The 17,495-nt window shown below is 38.3% G+C and overlaps 1 protein-coding gene and 1 long non-coding RNA gene across 3 annotated transcripts; one reads left to right on the top strand and one right to left on the bottom strand.

Annotated features, from left to right (window-relative positions):
* The first annotated feature begins 10,109 nt into the window (after window positions 1–10,109).
* Window positions 10,110–13,638, top strand: LOC112192102 (MDIS1-interacting receptor like kinase 2). Of its 2 annotated transcripts, none has more exons than XM_040516160.1 (2): window positions 10,110–12,904; window positions 13,039–13,203. In XM_040516160.1, the coding sequence occupies exons 1-2, from the start codon at window positions 10,237–10,239 to the stop codon at window positions 13,050–13,052; spliced, it is 2,682 nt and encodes an 893-aa protein (XP_040372094.1). In that variant the 5' UTR covers window positions 10,110–10,236; the 3' UTR covers window positions 13,053–13,203. The 2 variants fall into 2 exon arrangements, with proteins under 2 accessions (XP_040372094.1, XP_024187437.1); XM_024331669.2 differs by having other exon boundaries at window positions 10,112–12,904; window positions 12,993–13,638.
* Window positions 13,639–13,962: 324 nt separating this feature from the next.
* Window positions 13,963–16,319, bottom strand: LOC112192105. Its single transcript, XR_002933360.2, has 2 exons — window positions 16,012–16,319; window positions 13,963–14,246 (listed from the first exon to the last, which is right to left on the bottom strand). It is a non-coding gene; the product is annotated as an uncharacterized LOC112192105 (long non-coding RNA).
* Window positions 16,320–17,495: the final 1,176 nt, after the last annotated feature.

Here is a 17,495-nt window from a genome sequence, read left to right as displayed (position 1 = left end):
ACTCTTTTTCTCCTTCGACTGAGGTTATTTTTGTCTCACAGGGTTTTTGTTACTCGGCAAGGTTTTTGACGTGGTAACGAGGAGGAGCACCAAGTTTGGGCGACACAAGGGGGAGTGTTAAAGTAAATCTCTATTTTGTGTCTGGCCCAAACCTTAGGTTACTTGACCTAGTGGTAATATGGTTTAATTAGAAGAATCTAGAGATTCCTATTCAATGTACGATTACCTTTCCTTATATGATTCGGATTCTATGCATTGTAATCCTCTATACAAATAGGCCCCTATTATCAATGTGAATACACAACGATTTTCTTTCAATTTTCGTTTCTCTAAAACAGTTTTTTATTTTTATTTTTAATGATCGGGAGCGAGGTACCAAGCCACCTCGGTTACATTAGAGAGTTAGTAACACACCCACCGTCAGTATTGTTGGAATTTTAGATATAATATTTCAAAATACAATATTATTTATTGAGTTTAATCATAGCCAATTAATTGGTGATTTGTTTTCCAATAAAACCTTCTGATTTGGTTTCGAATAAAACCTTCATTGCATAAGTTGGTATATACTTTATTGCTCACTACAGCCGTTACAAGTATGAGGCATGTTAATTGCTTCTTCATCCATTGTTGACCAGTAAGCTTTTCCATATCAGTTACAAAAGCCAACATTATGAATATTGATGATCATTATCATACCTTAATTACTAGTCTTCTTTCTTGAGTCATATATATACCCTCGTTTCCTTCCTATTATGGATGTATATGTATGATCACCATACATTTTCCTCAAGAGTTCTTTTCTCATATTCTAGTCAATCTTATGCTGTAAAAATTCCTCATTTCCTATGCCAAAAGAAATTATCAAGTTGTTCTAGGATCCAAGTATTGCGAGTGTACGCTTACAAGGATTAACAGTTGTTGTACCCTGGAGGATAGGGCGCCAAAACCTGCTACACTGAGACATTGTCTCCGAGGGGCGAAATATACTCTTAAGGGCAATGTTTACACGACTCAACCTTAAACTCTTTTCTAATGATGTGTTCATTAGAAGCCTACTGTGATGCCCTGGAAATTTGTATTTATTTTCCGAGTATTTTCCAGAATCTAATTTGTGGTTATTGGACGATTTCGTAGCTCGTGGACAGAGCGGAAGTGTTTCGGACGAATAATTATTTGAAGAATATGGTTTTAGGGGGTTTGCAAAGGTTGACTTTTTATACGTTGAGATTCTCCAAAAACTTCCTTCAAAAAAGTCGTAGAGCGCGTCGATACGAGTTCGTGGACATGGGGAACGCGAAAATCGGAGTTCGTATGAAGAAGTTATGGCCGTCGGAAAAAGTTTCCATTTTGGTATATATAGAGGATTTTTCCGGAAATTGCAGAAAAGGCCAAGTTTCCATTTTGGGAAACCCAGCTCTGTTTCTCCTCTCCTGAGCCGCGTCGCACCTTCCACTTCGCCGACTTCGTTCTTCCTCCTCCGGTCACCATAGGACTCAATTCAAGGTGGGTTGTGTTCGCCTTGCTGCCCTCTACACGTCTGTGGAAGCAATCGAGGGCAGGTCGAGCTGTAGCTCGTGCAACAACGTCGAGAAAAACCCGAGAAGAGGTCGGAATCACCTCTATTTGCCGATCTTCGTTCTCCCAGCTCCGGCCACCTTTGGCGGCGGTTCCAAAAGGGATTCTGCACTTCAAGGGACATAGATCATTTCCCCCAAAGTGGCTTGCATCGATTTCATCTGTGGAGATCAAATTGGAGCAAATTCAAAACTAGGGTTCATCGGATCTGTCGGCTTCTAAGGTAAAATTTGATCGATTGGTTTATAATTGGACTTTGGTGTAGTTATGAAAGTTTAAATTGGAGTTGAGATGAAGAACTTTGGTGTTGGGAGTTTTGTCAAATTCAGACTTTGGGCCGGCGGCGGCGCCGCCACTATGGTGGTGTTTTCCGGCAGTTTCCGGCCACCTCAGGGATAGTTTCTGTTCTTGAGTTCGATCTACTCGTCGATACTAGCATTTTGATATATTGTTTGTAATTTTTGGAGATCGTATGAGCATGTTAGGGTTTTTACGGTTTCGGACCGTTCGATGTTTCGATCCGTGAGGATCCGACTATCCGATCGACTTGTGGTTTCGGCATATCGATCGTAGATGTATTCTGGAGACATTGGGTGGTCTCGGATGTGGTTTCACCTCGATTGGCGTCACTTTGGGGATTTTAGTTCAAAACAGAGGTTTCGGACTTAAATCGTTTGTGAATTGTTACTAAGTGGAAACCGATTGTGATTAGGTACTTGACGAAGTATTCTTGGACAGTTGTTTTATGGGTTGGCTGCTTTGTTCTGTATTGAAGACGCAGCGGGAGTTTCGAGGTGAGTAATCTCACGATGTTCATTCACGAATGGGTTTACCATATTGTCTTGGAGTTATGGGATTAACTGTGACTATAGTGGTATTAGTGGCATTCCTGAGTGGTTGATCATGTATATATATATATATATATATATTTGCGTGATATATATATGTATTGGTGGAATCTGTGTGATGAGTTGGATGATTGATATCTATGTGATGACTGATGAAATTGTGTATTGAGTTGTGATTGTAGGATATCATGTGTTGAGATACCATGGGTCTAATATGACCGTCTTAAGTGAGATTTAAGATATGGTAGCTTGTGTAGGAATATCTGTGTGATGAATCGATGACATCAGTATGATGAATCTTTGTGATGATTGTCATGTAAAGCTTGTGTAGAAATATCTGTGTAACTTGTGTAGGAATATTTGTGTGATGATTTCTATCTGTGTGATGATTAGCAATGAATCTATGTGATGATCGCTATGTATGTGATAACCAGCGATATCTATGTGATGATTAGTTGGATGATCGCTATCTATGTGATAACCAGCGATATCTGTGTGATGATTAGTTGGATGATCGCTATCTATGTGATGACCGACGATATCTGTGTGATGAATCTATGTGATGATCGCTATCTGTGTGATAACCGGCGATATCTGTGTGATGACCGGCGATATATGTGTGATGAATATGCGTGATGATCGCTATCTGTGTGATGACTGACAATATCTGTGTGATGATTAGTTGGATGATCGCTATCTGTGTGATGATCAGTAGGATGATGGTATCTGTGTGATGATAGGTGAAATCTATGCAATGATCAGTCTGATGACTGCTCGGTAACGGAGCTGAATTGTTATTAAGTTAACAATAATCGAGAAGGTTGTTGTGATGGTCGGGGCTACCTACAGACGTCAGAGTGTGAGATTACGATGACTACTTTGACTTGAATTGCTTGACTTAATGTGACCTCCTGAACTAAATTATATGCAGGGGTTACTATGAATTGTTTTGTTTGTTTTGAATTATGATTGCTTTGTTTCTTCTTGATTGTATTGATTGATGATTTGATTTATCGTAAGAGCCATAGTGGTGACGAATTGTACTCTGTGGTGAGGATAGGAAGGTGATTCATTGTTTTCAACTTGATGTCATATTGATGACAAAAGCTCCTAGGGGGGAGGGAATGAGTGTGATTTGGAATTTGCCGTAGTGCGTTAGAATGGCGTCAAACATTGCTTGAGGAAGTCTTGTTGATTGAATTTGTGTAATGGGATGCTAGGTTGAGAATCTGAGCATGTAGTTTAGTCACCAGTTGACTTATGTAGGCACGATATGGAAGGTTATGGAATTGATGGCCGTAGGTGTGAGATATGTGCATATCGTGTTTAGGTTTAGGCGACTTAAGAAATGTGTTTTGCTTTGTGGTTTTGAGTTTACTCATACGGGCTTGCAAAAGCTTACTGGGTTTGTTGTGTGGCAACCCGGTACACCATTCCAACGGTGTAGGGGTTATTTCTGCAGGTCAGGTTAATCGTGGCTGATGTTGAGGTAGCGTGCTTGCAGCTTAATGGTAAGAAGTCAATTTTGTGACTTTACCGTTATAAAAGACTTCCGCTTGTAGTGAGCTCTGAGGAGCATTTACATTTTATTTTGTTGTTGACAATTTAATTCGTAAGCTTGTGTATTATGTGACTCTGTGGAGCGAGTCAATATTGGAATTGTGGGTTCAGGGCATCAATATGTACTTGGGTTAAAAGGGAAAAAGTTTCTAAGTATTTTGTATTGATGGCTGAACGTTCACGCATATATAATTATGAGGTTATATATCGATTTTTATTGTGTATAAAATCAGGGACGTGACACCTACAAATTCAAGAGATAAGTCTTATAATTATTGTTATTTTAATCAATATGACAATAAAATAATGATAATTATTTATTATTAATATATATTGTATTTGTGTGATTTTGTAGGAGATGGAATTTGGTGACGGAAGTAGCATCCATCGACAAAATTTCCAACAAGTATTTGGATCGAGGTCCACGAGAGTATCCCAACAAAGCCAAACTAATCTCTCACCGCATGCGTACTAACTCGAAGACCCCTCAAACCTAATGGCCACAAACTTGTGGGAGTTGGGATTTGAACTCTAGACATGGGGGTTCCATACTAGGCAGCTCAACCAATCTTACCACACCAAGTGATTATTATTAGTGTTTTTTGTGCCCCAGTATGTTCAAAATCCTGGCTCCGCCACTGCATAAGTCTAATAGAGTAAATGCGCTAAGCCAGGAGTGTTTTGCATGTCTAAGACCATGACCCTTGGCAAAGAAAGAAGAACATAATAACCCACAGACAAAGAAAAAATAAAGAAGAAGAAAATAACCCAACAGACAAGACCCCTAGGCCCTAGCAAAGAAAAAAGAAAGAAGAAGACAATAACCCAACAGATAAGATCCTTAGCAAAGAAAAAAGAAAGAATAAGACAATAACACAACAGACAAGATCCTTGGCAAAGAAAAAAGAAAGAAGACAATAACGTACCTAACAGACAAGACCCTGGCAAAGAAAAAAGAAATAAGAAGACAATAACCCAACAGACAAGACCCTTGGCAAAGAAAAAAGAAAGAAGACAATAACGTACTTAACAGACAAGACGCTGGGAAAGAAAAAAGAAATAAGAAATAAGAAGACAATAACCCAACAGACAAGACCCTTGGCAAAGAAAAAAGAAGAAGAAGATAATAGTCCAACAAACACGCTCATTTTAACGCCACTCAAACTCCTTGGCCTCAATGCAGCGTCCTCCTTCTCTCTCTCTCTCTCTCTCTCTCTCTCTCTCTCTCTCTCTCTCTTCATTTCAGCTGGAATCCGACTCGTTGATTCTGATTTCTTCTTTGGTAAAACCCCTCTCAACGGTGGACTGGTCAGCTTCTTAGATTGCCTCGCGCATTCGAGCTCTTGCTAGTCGTTTTCATAGTGTCAACTGGTGCTGGGTCAGTAGAAAGTCCAATGGTGCCGCTGATCTGGTGGCATATATGGCTCTGCGCAGGGTGTGTCCTGTAGATTGGTGCTCCAATCCTCCCCCCTCCCTTATGCGTATCTTACTTTTTGATGTTGTAGGCTGTAGCTCCCCCTCCAAAAAAAACACCTAATTAACAAGAAACCAATTCCATCTGTTCACTCATGCAACAGTTGATTATGTAACTTTTATGCCAAGACTTGAAATGAATCTTGGCCATTATATCAATTCATTTTGAATTTAAAGACAAAGATGCAAAATTTTCAAATCCAGCTTCAAAGATAACAGACTTGACTCGATCAAGTGAAGGAAAGCTCCGAAGTCTCCCCGAAATTGGCAAACACCAACAACTTTTAATGTTATGTTGTAGAATGATAGAATTTGAGAAAAAAACTAGGTATGTTTCATTGATAGGGGTTTTTATATAGAGGGGTAAGAGTACAAAAATTACAAAATAATACAAGAAACCATATTCCAAAAAGAGATAAGAAATCTATGATTAAATCTACTCTTCCTATTACATAAGAAAACATATTGCTTTTTGGACTAGTCACACCTAAAACTAGGTTAACTGCAACATTCCCCATTGTGACGTCCAAACATGACAATGATGACATCATGTAACGTCGATGATGTTTTTAAAGTTGTCTCGTTAAAAACTTGCTGAGTAACAAAAACTCTTTGGGACAAAAATAACCTTTGTCGAAGGGAAAAAAGAGTACAACACGCATCACATTTCGAGAATACCATGTGGGCGTCAAACCTCCCCCTAATGCCAATGTCTCCCCCTGATTTCTACAATCATAGGAGCTCGAACAATTTTCGTGGATTGATATTATACACATATTTCTCGAATGTGGTCTTAGGCAATGACTTAGTAAATAAATCTACCACATTATCCTCGGATAGAACTTGTTTCACTTCTATTTTGAGGAGAACTTGTTGTTCCTGACTAAAAAAGAATTTTGGCGATATATGCTTGGTATTGTCGCCTTTTTTTAAACCTTGCTTCATTTGTTCAATGCAAGCAGCATTATCCTCATATATGCATGTAGGTTCATCTAAGGTTGACTTCAAACCACATGTACTTCGAATATGCGTAATTATGGATCTAAGCCATATACATTCACGAATGGTTTCGTGAAGAGCAATAATCTCCACATGATTCGAAGAAGTAGAGACGAGACTGTTAAACGGTCGGGAATGAAAAATTATTCAAGGCTTCAACGAACTGAAGTTCAGAGCAGCACGAACCCCCACAGTTCGGCTTGAATCCCACGTGAGAGAAAGGTATAGGCAAGTGATACTAGAATTCCAGAGAACAAAAAAATAGGATTAAATCCAGTTTACTCCCTTGAACTTTAGGCCTAAAATCAGATCGGTCCCTCTTTTTGAAAATCGATTACGATGATCCCTATACTCTCAAATGACATCACCCGAGTCCAAAATTTGAATTTGGCACGAAAGATGACGTCATCTGCTGAGTTGGAGCTGACATGGGGGTTCTAATTTCTAATTCTTTTCTCTAATTTTCTCTATTTTCTTCTCTCTCTCTCTCTCTCTCTCTCTCTCTCTCTCTCTCTCTCTCTCTCTCTCTCTCTCTCTCTCTCTCTCTCTCGGGTTCACACCTCAATCAAATTAAGCAAATAATATATCAATTTTATGCTACTCGAAGTGACCATCAAGTTTGTGTAATCAGATCATAGATTTGAGGACTAACAAGAAAAAATAATTTCACCAACAACAATATTTTCGACCAAAGCAGTAAAGGAGGAATATGCAACTAACACCAAGCTTCATACAACCAAGCTTTCATGTGATTGAAGTTCTTAACAACAGAATATAGCAGATACTTGAAATAGACATCTCAAGGGGCAAACCAATAAACTGAAAACATCAATCGAGACAGAGAAGGGAAAACCATAAGCCATAATCATTGAACTATGAAATTTGGAGGTTTTACTCAACTCTAAACTACTCTGCACCAAAACAAGACTTCAATTTTCCTCTCTATTCTTCCAGACTGATGCAGAGCCCTAGATCCCTGTAGTTAATCGGCAAAATCCCCAAAAATGAGTGAAGAGCTTGTCTGGTATTCCCTTTTGGCCTTTTTTTAAAAAGGAAAAAAAAAACTAAATCAACAAGAATTAGAATTTACTAGAAAAATAAATAATTAACAGAAAACTAGAATTATTACAAAACTGTTAAACCAGGATTTGTTCTAGGCTCAACAAAGAAGATGAAACCTTTTTTTTATATGATTGCTGTAATGATCAGAAGGTGCCTCTGCCTTGTACCTTGTTTTAATCTGAAATGTATGCATTGCTAAGAATAAGGAAAAATCAAAGCACAACCCAATTTCATAGTGCCATCTCAAACCACCACAATAGCTAGCTAGTTGCAATTGTGAATTGTTATCACATGCCATCAGAAATCAATAAGAAGATCCATCTGTTCATTATAGCAAAGTTCATTTCCTCTTTTCAAAGGTTCATGCTTTAGTTATTTTTTGCAATTAATGTGCCAAAAGGTTCATACTTTATACAATAGTAGTGAAAAAGACTACAATTTGATTCAACAGATCTAAATCAAAGTCAACAAGAGCAATTTGAATCCAATTCAAATCCAAAGAAAAATAGTACTTACTCATGGACGAGTACTTGATTTCCTTAATAGCCTGACGTCAGGAGTGCCCCACCTGCAGGCATAACCGCTGCTGCTAGGGCTCTCTGGCCCATCGGCCTCCAGCTCTGATTTGGTCCTCGCCCACAGAATACCACCACCTCCATCACACCCCAAACCCTTGCTCGATTCCTTCAATTTGCAATCTAGTTGGGCTTCGGGTCGAAGTTTACGTCGCCAGAGCTCCACTCAGAGGTCATGGAGAAACCAACCGGGGGTGACATTTGATGGAATTGGGTGAATGTGAGAAATTAGGGCTTTAATCGGGTTTGGGGAGATAGAGAGAAGGTTGTGCCTACGCCACTGATTCCGATCGAGGAGGAGGACGAGGAGCGAGACGGCATGGTGTGGAGCTTCAGATCGAAGGGAGGTGGAACTGGAAGTGGTAGAAGGGTTTTCGTGGTCGTCGATCTAGAGAGAGAGAGAGAGAGTTAGAGAAAAAAAATGAGAAATTAGATTAATTTAGAAATGTCAATTTTGCCCTTCTAGAATCTGAAAAGTGGGCCCTTGTGTTGGCTTCAACTCAGCACATGACGTCATCTTTTGCGCTAAATTCAAATTTTGGACTCGGGTGATGTCATTTGAGAGTATGGGGACCATCGTAATCGATTTTCAGAAATATGGACCAATCTGATTTTAGGCATAAAGTTTATGGGAGTAAACTGAATTTAATCCATATATATATATATGTGTGTGTGTGTGTGTGCGTGTGTGTGTGTAAGAAAGTAAGAACTTTTACAATAACTTACTTGGTTCGGAGTAATTCGGAGAAGCCTTGTAGCTTGGCGTGTGAAGGAGCTAGCAGGAGCAAGACGCACAAAAGATGTGCAGAGGCACAGGAGAAGGCGCAAGGGCACAAGCGGCACATGCAGAGGAATGCTAGGGAGCAAGGAGTAGGTAGCTTATGGTGGTGGTTTTCGGTTTTATGGTTTTAGAGATTTTCTGGCTTTTCGGTGCTCGGGTTATAGCTAGTGGTGATATCGTGTTGTAGAATGATAGAATTTGAGAGAGAACTGTGTATGTTTCATTGATAATAGGGCTCTTTATATGGAGAGGTAAAAGTACAAAGATTACATAATATGACAAGAAATCTTATTCCGAAAAGATCAATATGGGAAATTTATGATTAAATCTACTCTCTGTTTAACATAAGAAAACATATTCTTGTTTGGACTAGTCACACCTAAAATTAGGTTAACAGCAACATGTTAAAGATTCTTTTCTAGCTCGCGTTATCTTTTATGCTCCATTTGCTTTCATCACCAAATTAACAATTAATGCTTTTGCTTTTGCTGGCTCCATTGAAATAGAGGTTTTTCTCAAATGGAAAGCCAGGTTTTGAAATCAAACCCAGAATGATCTGACCTCATGGACTTTCTTTTCCAGTAGAAGAGAAAGAGAGAAGTGGAAATGGTGGAAGTTAATATATAAACTTCATAATTTGATATCTTCATACAATGTATACAAGACAAAAAGTATTAAACGATCTTTTAGGTCATGTCCTAGAGCTCCCCTTCTCCATTTGATGAAAAGAGAAAAAAGAAAAAAAGAAAAATTCTGAACTGTAATAGAACACCTCAGATACTAGCTGTATTTATACAAAATTAACCACGTTTCATACACACTAGTTTTCTCCATTTGTCTATAACGTTTCATACAAAAACCGGCCTCGACATTCATAGATCATTAAATTTTTATGAGAATGCCTGCCCTCTATTTTATCTTGTATTTTCAGCTTCTTTTTTTTCTCACAAAATTACATTGCCTTCGAAAAATTGGAAATAAACAAAATTGAAGAACATGTGCAGCAGCAGAACGGTAGGAAACTAGAGTACGATTCATCTTCATCTGTTGCATGGTGATTGTGTAAATTCTATGCCAGGACTTAAAAGAAAAATGAATATTTTATTTTGGCCATTCTAACTTCTATCACTTTGATTTTGAAATCAAAGACAAGAATGATTTCAACTTCAGGGGTTGTTGAGACTTGGACTCAAGTAAACAAAAGCTCCAAAGTCTCCCCAGATTAACAAAAACCATAGTTCAAATTTCAGCAAGCAAAATTATAACAGATTTTTCAAGTCTGAACCAGGGCACACGTAGAACACTATAAATAAAGCCCTTGAGTACTAAAACGTTTCATACAGCCAATAAATTCAAAACCATGAGCACATCAACTTTTTATGGTGAAGCTTGCTTTCTAGCTTGCGTTATCATGTATGCTCAGCTGGTTTCATCACCAAACAATGCTTTTGCTTCAGCTAGTTCTAATGAAGCAGAGGCTCTTCTAAAATGGAAAGCCAGTTTTCAAAACCAAACCCAAAATAATCTGACCTCATGGACTTACTCTCCCAGTAATTCCACCAATCCAAAAGCAAATGCAAGTCCATGCAATGTTTGGACAGGCATTTCATGCAACACTGCTGGAAGTGTCAACAGGATAAACCTCACCAATTCCGGTATTCAAGGTACGCTTCATGAATTATCATTCTTGTCCTTCCCAAATCTTAAATATCTTGATCTCAGCGTGAATGAACTCCGTGATGGCATCCCACCTCAGATTAGTTCCCTCTCAAAACTCATCTATCTTGATCTGTCTGTTAACCAGTTGTCTGGGCAAATCCCATCAGAAATTGGTCTTCTAACAAATCTTGAGGTCCTGCACCTAAATGACAACCAGTTAAATGGTTTAATTCCTCACGAGATAAGTCAACTTACGTTTCTTTCTGAGCTTGCTCTGAGTGACAACAGTCTAGAAGGTATGATCCCGGTTTCTTTGGGTAATTTGAAGAACCTGACTTCATTGTATCTCCATGAAAATCAACTTTCTGGTTCTGTACCCACTTCTTTAGGAAATTTGAGCAACCTGATTTCTTTGGCTCTACATAGAAATCAACTTTCTGGCTCAATCCCATCATCTTTAGGTGATCTGACAAACCTTACCAGTCTCTATCTCTACCAAAATAACCTATCTGGATCTATTCCGGAACAGATTGGGAACTTGAAATCAATTGTGGACCTAGCGTTGGGTGAGAATCAACTGAATGGTTCCATTCCCCCTTCAATTGGTGGCTTGAGTAACTTAGTTTCCTTATTCGTCCGTGATAATCAACTTTCTGGCTCCATCCCACAAGAGATAGGAAATCTCATGAAGTTGACTATACTCGAGTTGGATAGTAACCAACTTTCTGGTCATTTACCCCAAAATATTTGCCGTGGTGGATCACTGAAAAACTTTACTGCAAAAATCAACCAATTGACGGGTCCAATACCCAAAAGCATGAAAATGTGCAAGAGTTTAATAAGAGTCTCCCTTCAAGATAACCATTTGACAGGCAATATATCTGAAGAATTTGGTGCCTATCCAAATCTTCACACTATAGACCTTAGCCACAACAACTTCTACGGTGAAATCTCACCCATGTGGGGGCTTTGTCCTCAGTTGGCAACCCTACGAATTGCAGGAAACAACCTGACTGGCAGCCTCCCACCTGAGATCGGCAATGCAACCCAAATTCAAGCACTCGATCTTTCTTCAAATGGTTTAGTTGGGGTGATTCCAAATGAGATCGGGAGATTGACTTCTTTGCTGAGTCTGAATTTGAATGGTAATCAACTTTCGGGTCACATACCTTCAGAATTAGATTCATTAAAGGATCTTGAATATCTTGACCTGTCAACCAACAAATTCGATGGGTCAATTCCAAGCATTTTAGGTGACTTTTCTCAAGTACACTACTTGAATTTGAGCAACAACAAATTCAGCCAAGAAATTCCATTTCAATTGGGGAAATTAGTCCACTTGTCCCAGCTAGACTTGAGTCATAATTCACTTGAGGATCAAATACCATCAGAAATGAGCCAAATGCAAAGCTTGGAGATTCTGAATCTTTCCCACAATAAACTTTCTGGTTCCATACCCAAAAATTTTGAACAAATGCATAGCTGGGTTCAAATTGACATATCCTACAACCAGTTGCAGGGTCCGGTCCCCAACAACAAAGCATTTCAAGATGCTCCTTTGGAAGGCAATGAAGGATTGTGTGGCATTATTGCAGGACTTCAACCCTGCCCCTCCATGGAAAATAAGCATACCACAAAAAAGGATCGAAGACTCATGTTTATAATTATTTTCCCTGTTTTGGGGACAATTTTACTTTTACTTGCCTTCCTTGGAATTGCCTTGGTTACAAAAAGAAGAAATAAAGAGCAGGATACAAAGCAGAGCAATGTGGAGCATAGAGAAGTTTTTTCCATATTTGAATTTGATGGAAGAAGAATGTATGATGAAATCATCAACGCAACCAATGATTTTGATGCTCTATATTGCCTTGGAAAGGGAAGATCCGGAAGTGTCTACAAGGCAGAGCTGCTATCAGGCAGTATAGTTGCAGTGAAGAAACTCCACCCAATACTTGATGGCGAGGAGTCGTCTCGGAAGGAATTCCTTAACGAAATAAGGGCACTAATAGAAATACGGCACCGGAACATTGTGAAACTTCGTGGTTTCTGTTCACACGCCAATCACTCATTTTTGGTCTATGACTACCTAGAAAAAGGTAGCTTGGGTTCAACCTTGAGCAATGAATATGAAGCTCAAAAGCTAGACTGGAGCACAAGGGTGAGGATTGTGAAAGGTGTAGCTCATGCCCTGTCTTATATGCATCATGACTGCTCACCACCTATAGTGCATCGAGACATATCAAGCAACAACATTTTGCTCAATTACGAATATGAGCCTTGTGTTTCAGACTTTGGCACCGCTAAGCTTCTAAATGCAGACTCATTGAATTGGACTGCCCGTGCAGGCACATATGGATATATAGCACCAGGTAAACTAGTTAACACATGTTTCCTAAATTTTGTACTTTAGCCTATATATACATTCTTATATATAGACGTACATTATGTATTTGGCAGAGCTAGCTTACACAATGAAGGTAACTGAGAAATGCGATGTTTATAGCTTTGGGGTGCTAGCATTGGAAGTGATAATGGGGAAGCAGCTGGGTGAAGTCATCTCTTCTTTTTCGACTTCACCTGCCAATGGAGACAAATTGCTGAAGGATGTATTGGACCAACGCCTCCCCGCTCCCACACCTTATGTTCAGGATGAATTGGTAACCATTGCAAGCCTAGCAATTGCATGCAAACATCCCCATCCACAATCCAGGCCAACAATGCACAAGGTTTCTCAGGTCTTATCATCCCACCCTGCAAGTTCCTTGGGACAACCAGAGATTACATTTTCGCAACTCATTAGTTAATTATCTGAATTGTGGCCTGTGAGTATGGCATAAATAAGATGCTCTTGTTTGAGCACAATCATGTACTAATTAGTTTGATCATTTCATTTCATTTGAACTTGAGTTTTCTAGTAAGAATTTGCACCCACTTAGTAGTAGTGACTTTCTTCGTCCCAATTTGATTGGCTGTCTTTCAAATTGGGGGAAGTTCTTTTGCTATCCTTTGAAGTAACCTCAGCCAGAACTGTGGCACTTGTTTTTAGGATGAGTTTGATACGGATGTGCTTTTAGAAAAGTTAGCTTTTGCTTATTTCTGAAAATAAGTGGCTGAAAAGCAAAGAATTTTTATAAGTGTTGTGAGTAACAATGACAAAGTGTTTGGTAAACTTAAAACTAAAAATGCTGTGAGTTAGTAAAATGACCAACTTGGACATGAAAGAATTTCTTTCCTTAATTGTTTGGTAATATAATATAGTTCAATTTGTTATTTTAAATCTTCATTATAAATTATTTTTAACTATCAATTTTTATAAATCATGGTGATTATATAATTAATATTGAACAATTTTAAATATTACCATATTGTTAACGTAATGGGAATTTCTAGTAGGTAAAATATTCAATTTAATCAACTGAACTTGAAAGATTGGATACGAAAAATATTTCAATAGGAGAAAACCTGTCAATCAGTTTGACTATGATGGCTTTAAATTCAGGAATCCAATCCAATCAACTGAATTGACTTTTATACACGAAGTATTCTCCTGTAACAATACAAAAGAAACACAAAAAAAATTCACATTGATCATTAGGTTGATCAATTGCAGAAACTTTCTTATCACTTAATCTCCTTCATATCTTCCCTCATTTAACTTGAGAATCCCACAGCTTGTCTCTTTTCCTCTTGGTGAGCTTTAATCCAAGCAGCCTACAAAAAATAGAAATTCCAACAATCAGAACTATAAGAACCACATACAGCATTGCAAGCAACACAAAGTGCAAGAGCTAACTCATAAGGCGCAGGAGCTAAGTCATTGCTTTTTCGATTGATGTGGCTCTTTTGATCAATACAAAGTATTTCACTTACAAGTAACGCAGTTTTATGAAAGCACCAACAAGATACGCACAAGGTGGAACAAATCACATCAGCACAACAATGCAAAACGACACAGAAACCCTCCAAGAAACCTAACTGCAGCTTTCCAATGCAACCATGTAATTGAAAAGACTGATGAGGTTCATCCTTTATCACACTGCATACACACGCAAACATATAGATACATTCCCTCTGAGGCTGTTCAGCCTCAATAATTATGTACTAGAAAAAATACAAATTCCAAATCTTAACACCCTCATAGTCCCAGGAGCATGCAAAAAGAAACGGTGTCCTAAGCAAGTTATTGTTAGCAAAGGTTATACAACAGCACACTGGTTCACCACTCCCCATGTTCTGAAATCAGTTATTAATAATAAGAATCTAAATGTGGTTCGTAATCGTAATGCTAAATAACTCGATGTCTCATAAAAAACATGAAAAATACAAAGACAATGTAGAAAACAATTTCTGCAGTTTTATGTCAATTGAGTTTGTGGTTGTTATTAAGATTGCTAGGAGAACTTTTGTATTATCTAGTAAGTGTTGCACCGTGCGTCTCATATTATTTGTCTATATCTTTTCTGATGTATACTTTGGGCTTATTCATGATTGAGAATGTTAAAATTTATCTTTTCTGTTATGTTCTAGTGAATTTTGACTGTTATCTCTCACACACTTTGCTTTCTGCACTACAAGTTCTAGTTTACAGAGTACAAGTCATATGCATAGTAAAACCAGAGTAAATTCAGTACCAACACAAAGTGAACAAAAAATCCCAAATTACAACATCTGGATAGAAGCATAAAACCTGGAATGCCCTCTGGACAGCAAAAGGAAAACAAAGGTTCATACTCAATATCCCTTGCTAACCAGATCAGAATCAACTTCCTAGATAGTAGTTATCAATGTCAAAAACATTATTTCAATTATCAAAGAAAGAATTGATGACAATGTTACAAAAAAGAGACATGAAAATGTTTATACACATAGCCTACAGATGTTGCCAGTGTACCATAAACTTGCCTAACCATTAAACATGAACAAAGGGTATGATAATAGCTATATGACAGCAACCTTGCCACCAAATTAAGTTGACATAACATGTAAGCAATAACAAAGGATCAAGCATTTGTACCTTAGATGCAGGAATAGCAAAGTTCGCAACAATGAGAAGTCAATTACGTACTCTAGAACCTATCAGTTTAGTTTAGACTATTGAAATGTCATACACTATTACTGTTACAATTGTTTGATCTATCTGCAGTTATGTTCTTGTTCATCATACATTAGCTCCTTCCCGTATCAAATTACACTTTGCACTAGAAAAACTAGAATCAGACATACAATCGAAACTATATTCACATATAATCATCAACACAGATCAAGATATCAAACTATAGTCACACACATCACTCTTAACAGCAACCCAGATATGATCGGAAAAAAAAAAAAAAAAACAGCAACCCAGATCATGATACAGTCAGAAAGCCCAAAATTTTATCGAACCTAATTCAAAATACTATTTGATTTCAGGTTTTCAGGACAAAGAAACGAAATCAAACCCCATGAAATCATAATCAGAAACAAAACCCCTTACCGAACTCAACGTGGCCACCGGGGACAGCAAAGGTGGAGGCGCCGATGGAGGCACGACGTCGTGCTAAGAACACCGAGAGAGAGTTGAGGAAGAGATGAGGGTGGCTCGTGTAATTCCTTGAAGTTCATGAGGGTACCCACTGCTATCTCCAAAAATTCATTAAACCTTCGCTACAGTAGCGCGCGGCTTCTGCTGCTTCCAAAAGGAGGCCTAGAGCTGCTTCAAGTTTTGCCTTCAAAAAGCCAGGGCTTCCTGCAGAAGCAGGCTGTTAGGGACTTTACCAAACACCAGAGTAGTCTAGGGCTGGGCATGGACACGGACCCGGGCCGAGCCTTGTGTAAAATTTGGAGAGCCCGGGTCAGGACCGAAACTTTCAGACCGAGCCCAAAAAATGTTTTAAGTTAAAGTGATTTAATAAAGACTAAGGCTTAGTTTGGGATTGCTGTGCTGTGAGAGGAAGCACTTCCGAACTTGCTGTGAGAGGAAGTGCTTCCGAACTTACTGTGAGAGGAAGCAGCTGAGGTGTTTGGTAAACTATCTTTAAAAATGCTGTGAGAATGAAAAGCAATTTATAGGTGTTTGGTAAATTGCAAAACAAAAATGCTTTGACTGGGTATAATTATTAAAATGAGAGTTTACAAAAAATGTCAACTTTTTAATTTTTATTTAATTTAATAATATTTAATTATATAATTATGAATATATATAGACGTAAAAAGAGTAATATAAGTGATTTTTTTTTGACGAGAAGAGTAATATAAGTGATTGAAAAATCTTTAAAATTAATTTTAATAATTAAGCCAATAATATATTTGGCTTTTCCTTTACAATTAATGATCATCAGATCATTCCCTTGGGCCCGTTGGGTCCCCAGCTATCCACAAAAAAAAAATGGTCATCAGATCATCCATTTTCTGCTTCTTCCCTCACAATTTTCGCACCAACAGCTCATATCCATTTCTTCTCTCTCTCTCTCTCTCTCTCTCTCTCTCTCTCATATCCGTCTTTTCCTTTAAATCATTCAATCATCCATCCAGCTTCCCATTCATTCTTTTTCCTACCCAGAAACCAGAAATCTTGGGATTTTGGGATTTTTTTTATAGCCATTCTGGGATTTGGTAGTTCTAAACATTGCATGCAAAAGTGGAGTCATCAATGGAATAGGATGCTTGGGTCAGATCAGCGATCAGATATTTGAGTTGCCCAGAAAATGCACTGTTGCTGACAGTGAGGGAGAGCAGCAGTTCGCAGTTGCATCCTTTGATTAGAAGAAATTAGGTGGCGTCTATGCCATGCAAATGGTGAGGAGCATGGTGGCGAGTGCCTTTGAAAGCTGAATTTTGCAAGATTTCATCAATTTTTGAGATGGGTAGTTTTGTTTTTGAGATTCAAATGATGGGTCTTCGGTGATTTGAAAAACTTAATTGTATCTTGGAGTGTTTGAAGTGATGTTTCAGCTACAAGCCTCCATCTTCAGAGCAAAA

The sequence above is a fragment of the Rosa chinensis genome, chromosome 3, assembly GCF_002994745.2.
Source record: "Rosa chinensis cultivar Old Blush chromosome 3, RchiOBHm-V2, whole genome shotgun sequence".
Taxonomy (NCBI): Eukaryota; Viridiplantae; Streptophyta; class Magnoliopsida; order Rosales; family Rosaceae; genus Rosa; species Rosa chinensis.
The sequence above is the reverse complement of the archived record's forward strand: the minus strand, read 5'-3'. Positions and strand labels throughout refer to the sequence as shown.